Source organism: Danio aesculapii, chromosome 9, assembly GCF_903798145.1.
Source record: "Danio aesculapii chromosome 9, fDanAes4.1, whole genome shotgun sequence".
Lineage (NCBI taxonomy): Eukaryota > Metazoa > Chordata > Actinopteri > Cypriniformes > Danionidae > Danio > Danio aesculapii.
In genome coordinates this window covers 45,693,361-45,706,080 of record NC_079443.1, presented here as the reverse complement: position 1 = coordinate 45,706,080, position 12,720 = coordinate 45,693,361, and the positions used below count along the sequence as shown (strand labels likewise).

Below are 12,720 nucleotides of genomic sequence, written 5' to 3'. Positions count from 1 at the left end.
ATAAATAGGCTATAAAATACACAGTTGATCACTTAGCCCTATTGAAATATTATTAAAAAACTGTACTGAAAGAAAAAAGCACAAGAAAGGACACCGCGTTGAATGAGAAACGTATTTTATCGAAATGCTTTAATCTTAGACAGTTATTTAAGATTTTTTAGTTACTAAAAAAATTAGAGTTAGCCTACTAGAGAAATTTTATGTCGGCGTGGGATATGAGAGGTGTTGATTTATCGGCGAGCAAACGCACGACCATGGAGCAAAATGCTAAGCGGAGCGTCACACCGCTCAGCTCAACTCACATGCTCTGACTGCTGCATTATATCAGTTCAGTATGTTCACTGTGTTACATAACTGCCTCCTGCTGGCCATTTATTTCTTGTGTTAAACCATGCTGGGCCATGCCGCACTTTACTGCAGTGATCACTTTTATCACGTGTGCATTCACAGTGGCCACATCTGTAGTGTACTTTATAATAATGTCTTAATTCAGTTAGTTTGAATTAGTTTGGAACATTTATGAACAATAAAGCAAACTACATACATAAAATGCATTTTTTATTATAACTGTTAAAGTAAAATGTTTTGCAGGTCAGTAGTGTGATGATAAAAGATTCATTGATTAATACCACAAGATCGCCTGTGTTGTGTGTGCATTTGTGATGTTCAGTTTGACTGGTCGGGGATCAGCAGCAGTGGTGGAGTCTGTTCAGAGACACAGTGACCGCGGATCTAATGATGAGCGTGGAGGAAGCACAGATTATTCACTGTGTGGCATCGACCAGAAACACGTCCGACATCTGCTCTCTGAAATCATCCAGAACAACAAGGAGCGCTGGAAAGAGCTGTCTGTTCAAGGTCTGACACACATCTCACTCTCTCTATATACAGCCAGTCAAAATACTGCACATACAAGCTAATTAAAATTAGGGAAAACATACAAATCGGAACAATGTAAAATAAATAAATAAAAATAAATTACTTATTACACTGAAAAGATGACGTTTGTTTAAATTACTTTCATATAATCAGCTAAAACTACACAACTCTTGTTTTTTAGTTTTTTTTTTTGGGGGGGGGGGGGGGGGGTGGTCAATTTAATTGTTTTACGTTCAATCCACTTAAATTTGTAAAAACTAATAAGGTAACTTAATTCCTTCTTCTCCCACAAATCGATTGTGGAACCCAGCATTTTTACAGTGTAGAAGCACATTTCTACAACTTCAAAAGTATCCATTATAGACAAATATCTGTATTTTTAAGATTAATAATGAAAGTCTTAGATAATGAACTATTTAAAACTATAAAATTCATTTCTTGCATGTTGAGAACCCCCCAAAAAAACAATTAAAATCCTAGCATTTATTGAAAACTTGTAATAGATTGAAGTTTATTTTATTTAGTTAGGATATCCATGTATGCATGACAGTTGTTGGATGCTTTTTACCCTTCAATATTCACTCCAAATCATTAAAAGAAACAAATACATTGATAAATAAATTCATTAATGAATAATTGATGAATTGATGAATGAATTAATTTTAACAGTAAAGAAATTATTACTTGGGTACAAGCATTTTAAAGATGAACTTTGAACTTTTTTTTAATATTAAGTAGAATTTGAGTGATATTGGACTCTTAAAAATATATTAATGAGACTTGTTAGTGTTGAATAATTTTATTACAAATTTACAAAAATACATTTTGTAGTTAAAATATACATTTTTTCATGATTCAAAAAGAAAGAATACTGATGCATAATTGTATTTGCCAAAACCAATTTCAAGCATGTTATGACCAAAGGTTACGAATTTTTTTATTTATTTTTTATAATAGTAGTAGTAATAATAAATAGAATCTTATTTTCTGGACACTTGTTGGATGCTTTTTATTCAAAATTCACTTAAAGTCAGTCATTTAAATAAAAATAAAAAAAAACACGCACGCACGCACACACACACACACACATGCACACACACACACACACACACACACTTATCTAAATTCATATATTTATATTTCATGATATCATATCTCATGAAAACATTTTTTTTAAACAAAAAACATTTGACCTCAATTTGTTTTTTTTCAAAAATTTGATTTTAAACCATTTGTTTAGCATCAGGTAAAAGGTATTAATATTACATGGCAATAAAAATACTTAATAATTAACATTATCTGACAAATAAGGCTTAGCTTCTAGTGAATTTCTTTAAATGATAAGCGAAACGCACATGACCTCCTACCATTACTGAATCAACCTCATCACCTGTGTTAAAGTAACCCTATATGATAAAAGTTACAGTTGAAGATACAGTTGAAGTCAAAATCATTAGCCCTCCTGAGTTTTTTTTTTTTAATCTATTTTTTTATATCCCAAATGATTTTTTAACAGAGCAAAGGATTTTTCACAGTATTTCCTATAATATTTTTACCTCTGGAGAAATTCTATTTGTTTTATTTCAGAAGCCATAAAAGCTGTTATTATTATTATTTTTTAAACCATTTACAGGGTCAAAATTATTAACCCACTTTAGCAATATTTGTTATTCGATTGTGTACAGAAGAAACCACCGTTATACAATGACTTGCCTAATTACCCTAACTTGCCTAAATAACCTAGTTAAGCCTTTAAATGTCACTTTAAGCTGAACACTAGTACTGTATCTTAGAAAACATCTAGTAAAATATTATTTACTATCATCATGGAAAAGATAAAATAAATCAGTTATTAGAAATGAGTTATTTAAACTATTATAAATAGAAATGTGTTGAAAAAAATCTTTCTGTTAAACAGAAATTGGAAAAAAAATATGAGGCGCTAATAATTCAGGAGGGCTAATAATTCTGACTTCAACTGTATATGATAAGATGTCTGATATCTAATGCCACATTCTGTCTCTTCCCAGAATTGGCCAACAAGCAGCATGAGAGGATGTCAGACCTTCAGGAGGAGCCCATGAGGAGCACGCAGCTCACCCTGTCCCAAGAGAATCACGACTCTGAGTCCAAATCCCTCAATGAACTCAACAATACAGACTCCACACACTCGTCCCAGGACTCTCTGGACCAGAGCTCTCAGTCCCCGACGGAGGGAGCCGGAGATGCTTCCCCAGAGGAGCACAGCTCAGAAACGCTGCCCTGGAACGGCAAGAGCGCCTGAATCTTTGCAGTCACAAATGGGACGATGTACATAGCATTGTCCTCATTGTATTGTACCGTTATTATACTCTCTGGCTGGAGGCGGATGTGAGGATTCCTACAGAGAGATGATGATGATGATGATGATGTGCAGTGTTGTAATGGCCGCTGTGTTATAGCTGGAGACTTTCAGGAGGATTCGAGCCTCTGAAAACGCAACGCTGCCTATAGTGCCCTCAGCTAATATCGACTCCCTTGGTGAATATAAGAGAAGGCTGTGGAAAAACACGTGAAATTTAAATGTTTTTTTTAGATGTAAGTATCAGTATCCTAAAGATATAAATAAGCTTGTGTGGTACAAAAAAAATTACATTTTAGAAGATATAAACATTTAAAGCCTGCACCCTGAAAATATGGTTACTGGATTTACTAAATGATTTTTCAGTTAAGTGGTTGCAAACAATTTATGTGGGCTGAATTTAAACAAACTAATTAAATTTAGCAATGTTTAACCTAATTAATTTGTTTAAATTCAGCCCATTTCAATTGTTTGCAACAACTTGCCTTGGAAACATTGGTAAATGTCATACGTCACCTCATACTTTAGTTTCTCGTCAAATCTTCTGACCAATCAAATGCATCTGCCATGCCCCGCCCCCTTCAAGACACTTCTCGTTTGCTTTTCATTTGATGTGCTTGAGCTTAACCACTCTCATTGGCAGAGCTGAGATAAAACAACAAGTTATTGGCTCATTTTTAAAAAGGGGTGGAGCTACTCTGTCCCACCCTCTTTTCGTGTTTCAGTTAGGATTACGTCAAACATCAAATAAAAAAATGCACGTTTTAACATTTCACATTGCTGTTGCTAAAATATACGTCTAAAAGCTGCACTCTTTTCTCAAAAGGGGAGGGAAGAAGTAGCTCATTTGCATTTAAAGAAACACACGCACAACAGCATATTTTTAAGCTAAAATAGGCATTTGTTGATGAGTTGTAAATATTACATCATAAGATGACTACTTTAAAGTAGGAAAATGCTCTACAATGAAAAAAGTCATCTAATATAAATTATGTTAAACAAATGTATTTGACCACTAAGTCAACCTAGGGACACATCTATTTATACAGGGTTCCCACTCTGAGCTAAATGTTAAATTTCCTGACTTTCTATTGAGTAAAAAGTGGAATTTCATGATCTATAATGAACAAAAAAAACAGGGAGCTGTTTTGTTGAGCAGTTCATCCATAATTTTTAAACGCTAAAATTTTTAAACGCTACATAAAGTTTAAACGCTAAATCAAGCAAATAGCGCAAATATTTAGTGAAGTTAACAGTTCTTTTAATTGCTGCAGATTTTCTGCAGTTTAGGGCCAGCCAATGCATATACAGCCATAGCAATATCACACAAGAAATGACACAAACATTGCTGCAAATTTTGTCATTTTAGGCAGTGACAATTAAAAAATGTAAAAAATATAAGATACAGAAAATAAACATTTTGATTAAATGGTAAGTCAAATTTAAAATGGCACACAGTTTGGCTAAAAATAGCTTGGAATAGACTTTTTAAATATTCCAGAAATGCCATGAAATTCCTGCTGGATCACTGTTTAAACAGAAAAAAGAAAACAACTGAAGACGCTTAAGTTTGTTTGTTGTTTCTAGAGTAACTGTGGTTCAAACTGTAAAGGCTTCGCCCTTTTCTCAAAAGGGAGTGGGAAGACGCGCCTCATTTGCATTTAAAGAAACATACACAACAGCATCTGTTTAACCTAAATGGGCATTAACAGCTGAGATGTATATATTACACCAAAGTATGACCCCTTTAAAATACGGAAATGCTCTACAATGAAAAAGTCATCTAATATAAATTAACTAATTATGTGAAAAAAAATTTATCTTCACTAAAAACATCTATTAATACAGGGGTCCCTGTCTGAGGCACATTTCATGACTTTTACCGGGTAAAAAGCAGATTTTTTCATTACCTACGTATAATGAACAAAAAAAATCAGGCAGCAGCAGTTTTCACCCGATTCGAATGCTATAACTTAATTGAATGGGCATTATCAGTGGTTATCAGCTGATAGAAATGGGTCAGTAGGGGCCTTCTGCAGCTACTGGCAGGCTCAGAAGGCTGTTATCATCCATCCACATGGTTAATCAGCTATAATAACAGAGAAGACTCCAGATCTGTTTTTACATTACTGTAAGGGTTGCGTTTAGGGTTGGGGTAGGGGTAGACGTTAATAAAATACAATTAATGGGAAATTTAATAAATAATATAAATAATTCTCATGGTTAATCAAGGCAAGGCATTATATACTAATAGAGAAGACTTCAGATCTGGATCTGTTTTACATTACTGTGATGGTTGGGTTTCGGGTTGGGTTGGGGTAGATGTTAATAAAATACAATTAATGGGAAATTAAATATAAATAATTCTCGTTAACTTCCAGCCATGTGATCTATAGCTGATTAACCATGTGGATGGATGATAAAAGCCTTCTGAGCCTACTAGTTGGCACAGTGGCCCTTAGTGGCCTATATCTATCAGCTGACAGCCACTGATAATGCCCATTCAATCGAATGATAACATTAGAATCGGCTGCAGTTTTTGTTGAGCATTCCTTCCAGACCTTTGTGCTTGCTAAGTTTAAAATTAAATAAAGCAACAATTGCAATGATTTAGAAGAGCTTGCAATTCTTTTAACTGGCACAGATTTCGTACAGTTTTGGGCCAGTCAATGCATATACAGCCAGAGCAAAACCACACATAAAAATGACACAATTGCTGCAAATTTTTGCCACAACCAATCAGAAATGTAAAATATATGTATGTAATGATACAGAGTAAAATACATTTTGATAAATGGGAAGGCAAATTTAAAATGGCAAACAAAAATCACATATATTCCATGACTTATTATGAAAAGTTCCTTGGAATTGACCCTTTAAATATTCCAGAAATTGCATGAAATTCTTATTGGAACCCTGTTTACATCAACAAAATTTACTTTTAAATCAGACAAAAAAAATTTGTTAACAATTTGTCCTAATTTATTTTTCTCATAATTTTATTTATTTTTGTCTTAATTTATATTTAAGAAAGAAAAAAGCAGGAGGAAAAAGGTATTTGCTAAAAATGAAACGGTCGTTTTTTTTTTTTTTTTCTCTCTTTTCTTTCTTTCCTAGTCACCCAGCTACACTAAATCCAATAACAATTATATAGGAATAAACAGTACTTAATAGGGGTGTAAATAATTCTGGAACACATGCAGTATATATTTTACAAAGAAAAGCTGTGTGTTTGCAAATGTTTGTTCTCAGTTAAAAGCGGTTTCTCTCTTTGTTAAAATTAAGAGCAAACAATCAAGACATTTTTTTTTTTTCAGACTTCTTGGCTCATATTTACCAAGGGAGCCAACATTTTAAGAAGAGAAGGGTGCTGTATTTGCTTCCCGGGCTTGTTAGGGTTTTTTGTATATTATTATTATTATTTTTGTTTGTAGACTGTGTCATTATTTATTAAAGAGCGCGCAGCTACACAGTTTGAGTATTTGATTCTGGATACGGTCATGCTTACCAGCTCACTGCGGCACATTCACTCAGAATGACTGGAGGATTTGACCATTCTGGTAGGATGTGTTTCTCTAGACTTATGAATGTTATTCCCTCCAATTTCCAGAACAATCCATAAAGAGCGTTTTTTAATCATAGCATGACATGTATAGTATGTGCAGCAGTAAAGTTTTAGTAGAACATGCCGCCTATAAAATCATGAGCCTTTTTTTAACCTAATGGTAGAGGTACTTGTCCTCAAGGGGGCGATATTTCAATTAAACAAACGATTGTCAAAATCCCTTTAAATCCATATGCTATAATAGTACGTAGAAGTTTCTAAATAAGTGTTGCGTACATTGGCTGTGTTTGGAGTGGAATACTAGCTTACTGTACACTAAATCCTGTGGAGTATGAAAAAAAAGTAGTGCAACAGAACTGCAAATGTTTAAAGGGGTCCTATTATGCTTTTTGTACTTTCAGTGTAATGTTCAGGCAATGTTTAAAGCTATTCTCACAGTACATCATCAGGCACTGTTTGTGAAACGACTCGATTGTAAACTTTTCCTCAGTTTAAATAATTCCCAAGGCCCGGCTGAGCTGTGTTTGCAGTGTGGTTCACAGATCTAATATTCTGATACACATGCAATTGGTTTCATTTACATTTACAGACATAACCAACATTATAATTTGTGGTACTTGTGTGCATTTGACTTGTGTGTACAGTATTTCAACACAGCTGCTGTGAAAGAAATTGGTTTAGTGCTCACATAGTGCACCATTTAACAGTCAAGCATTAGGAGTTTAAACTGACAAGGCTTTAAAACATGCAGCTGTTTCCTTTGTTCGTATGAGAGTATCTGAGGCGCAAGCTGTAAAGGCTCCGCCCTCCTCTGGAAAAGGGGGCGGGTAGCTGCAGCTCATTTGCATTTAAAGAAACACACACAGAAAAATAGCATGTTTTTGACCCTGAAAACTTTTAATTATAGACGTTTACATGATGGTAAAATGAATAAATGATCTGTAAGGTATTTTGAGATGAAACTTTGCACAATCTGGACACACGTGAGCCTTTTGTTTAGCAAAAAAAACAAACAAAAAAACATTATGACCACTTTAAAACAAGAAAGTACTAGAAAAAGGTATATAAAACACCTAAAATTAACCACAGAATCATCCTACAGCAATCATATCAATTTATTTAAAACAAAATTAAATAGTTTTGAATAGATCTCTAAGGTAATAAAAACTGCTCTTTTAGTGTACTGTGTGTGTGTGTGTGTGTATACTCACTCACCGGCTACTTTATTAGGTACACCTGTCCAACTGCTTATTAATGCAAATTTCTAATCAGCCAATCACATGGCAGCAATGCCTTTAGGCATGTAGACATGGTCAAGATGATCTGCTGCAGTTCAAACTGAGCATCAGAATGGGGATGAAAGGTGATTTAAGTGACTTTGAACGTGGCATGATTGTTGGTGCCAGTGAGACTGGTTTGAGTATTTCAGAAACTGCTGATCTTCTGGGATTTTCACACACAACCATCTCTAGGGTTTACAGAGAATTGTCTAAAAAAGAGAAAATATCCAGTGAGCGGCAGTTCTGTGGGCACAAATGCCTTGTTGATGCCAGAGGAGAATGGCCAGACTGGTTGGAGCTGATAGAAAGGCAACAGTAACTCAAATGACCACTCGTTACAACTGAGGTATGCAGAAGAGCATCTCCGGGTTCCACTCCTGTCAGCTAAGAACAGGAAAATGAGGCTACAATTCACACAAGCTCACCAAAATTGGATAACATAATATTAGAAAAAGGTTGCCTGGTCTGATGAGTCTCGATTTCTGCTGCGACATTTGGATGGTAGGGTCAGAATTTGGCATCAACAACATGAAAGCATGGATCCATCCTGTCTTGTATTAACGGTTCAGGCTGGTGGTGGTGTAATGGTGTGGGGGATGTTTTCTTGGCACACTTTGGGCCCATTAGTACCAACTGAGTTAACGCCACAGCCTACCTGAATATTGTTGCTGACCATGTCCATCCCTTTATGACCACAATGTACCCATCTTCTGATGGCTACTTCCAGCAGGATAGCACGCCATGTCATAAAGCGCGAATCATCTCAGACATCTCAGACTGACAATGAGTTCACTGTACTCAAAAGGCCTCCACAGTCAACGGATCTCAATCCAATAGAGCACCTTTGGGATGTGCCGGAACGGGAGATTCGCATCATGGATGTGCAGTCCATAAATCTTCAGCAACTGCTTGATGCTTTCATGTCAATATGGACCAAAATCTCTGAGGAATATTTCCAGTACCTTGTTGAATCTCTGCCACGAAGGATTAAGGCAATTCCCCTTTTAAGACAAAAGGGGGTTCGACCCGGTACTAGTAAGGTGTACCTAATAAAGTGTATATATACAGCAGTCAACATTTAAAGTGGATCAAAAATGTTTTTTTTTTTTTTTTCAAAATGGTCCTAAAACAAGAATTGGTGTTGTTCAATATTTCTAGGACAACTGTGATGAACTGCTTCAAATGTTGACTACTGTGTATATGGTCACACTTTACAATAAGATTTCATTAACAACTAAGTAGGAACAATTTACTAATGCATTATTAATGATTGTATTTTCATTAGCTAACAAGAACAAATACTGTAATAAATGTATTGTTCATTATTTGTTCATGTTAGTAAATGCATTAACTACAACCTTATTGTAAAGTGTTGCCGTGTGTGTGTGTGTATATATATATATATATATATATATATATATATATATATATATATATATATATATATATATATATATATACACACACACACACAGCTTAAGTCAGAATTATTAGCCCCCCTGTTTTATTTCTAGCCGAAATAAAACAATTGAGTTTCTCTAGAAGAAAAAATATTATCAGACATACTGTGAAAATTTCCTTACACTGTTAAACATCATTTGGGAAATATTTATTTAATATTTTTAAATATTTAAATAATTGCTAATAATTCTGACTTCTGAATATATATATATATATATATATATATATATATATATATATATATATATATATATATATATATATATATATATATATATATATATAATCTGTTTTATAACGGAGTCAAATCAAGCACAACGCATTGATGGACACATTATGAATACTGCATATCTGGGTAATTGGTTTTTTTTGTAAATTTTGTAAAACTATTAAAACAGTAATGATAGTATCCATTGCTGAACACAGCCATTGTGTATTACACTGATCATCAAAACATTCATAGGGTACTACCAAATCACTGTATCATGTTTTATAAAGTTTATGTAAAAATACTGTTCTTTTTTTTCATTATATGTATGACATAAACAGCCAAAAACAATCATTTTTGTCATTTGTATCTTTGTATCACTTGAGGTCTGATGTAATGTTTGCTGTTTTCACCTTCATACACATGGGCTGAAAGCACTTTTGAGCTCAGGGTCAGTTCAATTGTAGAAAGTAAGTTTATTAAACAGAAGAGCATTAATAAAAGAAGACCATCTCATTTATTAGTCAAGGGTGACAAACACTTGTAGAATATCAGATCAAATTTACATATATATATATATATATATATATATATATATATATATATATATATATATATATATATATATATATATATATATATATATATATATATATATATATATATATATATATATATATATATATATATATATATATATATATATAAATAAATGTTTTATGAATAAATATCTCAATTTAAAAAAATCAGGCACACAAATCTTTACTTTCTTTTTTTTTTTTTGCATTGACAATGTTCATTATTCTATTATTGTAATGTAACGAAATTCTCAGCCATTTAATATGAATGGGAAAAATACATTCTTGATATTTTATTTATTTTAAATTCTAATAAATTCAGTACAACAAATACTTCTTACATTTCTTACATTTATTATACCATTTTGTATGCTATCGTACTATTATTTTTGCACTAATGCGATTTGTAGAGGGTCATAAAAATGTCAAGCAAAAATTATCAGTGGCCTAATTATTACTCTATTAAATATTTAACTTTTTTGTGTGAAATGTGCCAACTTTTCTTGTGGTTTTTATGAGATTTGCAGATAATTATTTAAGCTTCATAAACTTAAGGAACGTGGTAAAGTTAAAAAAAAAAAAAAAAAAGAGAGACAAAATGAGTCATACAGTATATTTGTTGGAAATACTTGTTCAACACATTTACTACAGATCCAAATAAAATCATAGGGTCCTGTTAATCTTTTAAAGCTCATTTACAGTAAACAAACACACACACAAATCACTTAATATAAAAAAAAAACAACACCTGATGAATAAATCTGAGAAAATTAGATATCGTCATTATTAAATGAGATATTTTGGGGGGAAAATGTGTTACAAAACTTTAATGGCATGTCTGAAGCCTTAAGTCCATGTATGATGCCCACATATATGCAAGCAGGTGGGCTGCACAACAGCCGTGTGGGACTTCAGAGTCACGTCTGCATACAAAACAGCCACAAACCTACAAAAATATAGCTTCTGTCAGAGAGTGTCATGTGAACCTCAAGCTCTTTCAATACGAGGAAGTCACCGATGATAATAATAATGACGTGATTGGTTTCACAATCCTCCCAATATATCGATAAATCCTAATCAGTTTTTTTGTTTCAAATTACAACAAAATAAACTTAACATTAACAAACTTAACATTATGAAATAAAATAATACTAAATAATGCGCAGTGGGGTCTAAAATAACTAGCAAAAATGCCAAACGACTGGTAAAAATGTGCATTTTTTATTATTATTACTTTTTCAAGAGTTCACACTTAGCTGATGATTGATTATAAAGCTTGTTTGGCATGCTGTCCCGGGAGAAAGCCCTGAGCTCATAAGATCCTCGAGCTCGGGGCTCCCTCCTGTTTGCAAGGCGAGAGGGGAGTTTGAGCTCAGATAGATCTCGAGAACTCCCCTGCTGTAGTAGCTAATGAACAGATAGTGATGGCTCTTAAGAAATAAATACTTACTGGAGCATGTCTATGGTGACGATTTGGATTAGCCAATTAACATAAGTTGCATGTTTTTGGATGGTGGGAGGTAACCGGGGAAACCAGGGGAAACCCACGTGAGTACGGGCAGAACGTGTAAACTCCGCACAGAAACGTCGGCTGGCTTGGTAATGACCAGAACCAGTGATGTTCTTGCTGTGAGGCAACAGTGCTAACCACTAGGCCACTGTGCCACCTATCTAGGAAAGGAGGAGGAGTAGGGGTGGAAGGGGGGACTCATCAAAACGAAGATGGCTGTTATATGGAACTATTTATAGAGGCTTAGGAATCATCTGATTGGTGAATCATAAATTGAATAATGCGAGACCAGCTGTAAGCAATCATAAGCACATGATCCTCTCGAAATTAGTTTATAAATAAACTTCACTTAGTATGTAATATCTGTATTGTGTGTATATAAAGTTTGTTTTGGACCCCACAGTGGAATAAAAATGCACATTTGTATTTGTTGTGCACATTAGTACATATTTAATACTGAAAAACAAAGCTAAAAAAAGGAACAAAGTTAAACTACAAATCATGATTGAATTCTCTTGATGTCTGCCGTGTTACTCTGTCTGGCTGTTTTTCCGTTCACCGCTGCTCTCCTCTTCTTCCTGGAGAAGTGAAGAAGGGTCAGTCTGTTTTTTCAGCACCTTTACGCCTGTGGAAAGAAGACATTTAACTGGTTGGGACTTGTCCCAATAATGTGTCATGCCGATATTACAATGGGAGTTTGAGGTAAATATAGTTTAAGCGCCATGGGGCAGATTAACACACAGGCTCTTGCACAGGGACCCACAAGACCTCTGCATAATGCTTTTTACTAATATTGTCTCATTAATTAATATTTTATATAGTGCTGTAAAAATCCAATAGTCAGCTTTATCAAATGAAATGAGTGTAGTTAACTCAAAATTGACTGGAAGTTAATTCT

General features: G+C 33.9%; 2 protein-coding genes across 3 annotated transcripts in view; one reads left to right on the top strand and one right to left on the bottom strand.

The window, feature by feature from the left end:
* The window catches only part of pde1a (phosphodiesterase 1A, calmodulin-dependent), a 145,838-nt gene extending 141,488 nt beyond the window's left edge, over nucleotides 1-4,350 (top strand). For both annotated transcript variants that reach the window (XM_056465853.1, XM_056465854.1), the window contains 2 exons: nucleotides 671-858; nucleotides 2,910-4,350. In XM_056465853.1, coding sequence (XP_056321828.1) covers nucleotides 671-858; nucleotides 2,910-3,163 — 442 coding nt within the window. In that variant the 3' untranslated portion in view covers nucleotides 3,164-4,350. The remainder of the gene's footprint in view (nucleotides 1-670; nucleotides 859-2,909) is intronic.
* A 6,542-nt stretch (nucleotides 4,351-10,892) lies between these two features.
* ppp1r1c (protein phosphatase 1, regulatory (inhibitor) subunit 1C) overlaps nucleotides 10,893-12,720 on the bottom strand; it is a 52,854-nt gene continuing 51,026 nt past the window's right edge. Inside the window, exon 7 of the mRNA XM_056465852.1 lies at nucleotides 10,893-12,447. Coding sequence (XP_056321827.1) covers nucleotides 12,353-12,447 — 95 coding nt within the window. The 3' untranslated portion in view covers nucleotides 10,893-12,352. The remainder of the gene's footprint in view (nucleotides 12,448-12,720) is intronic.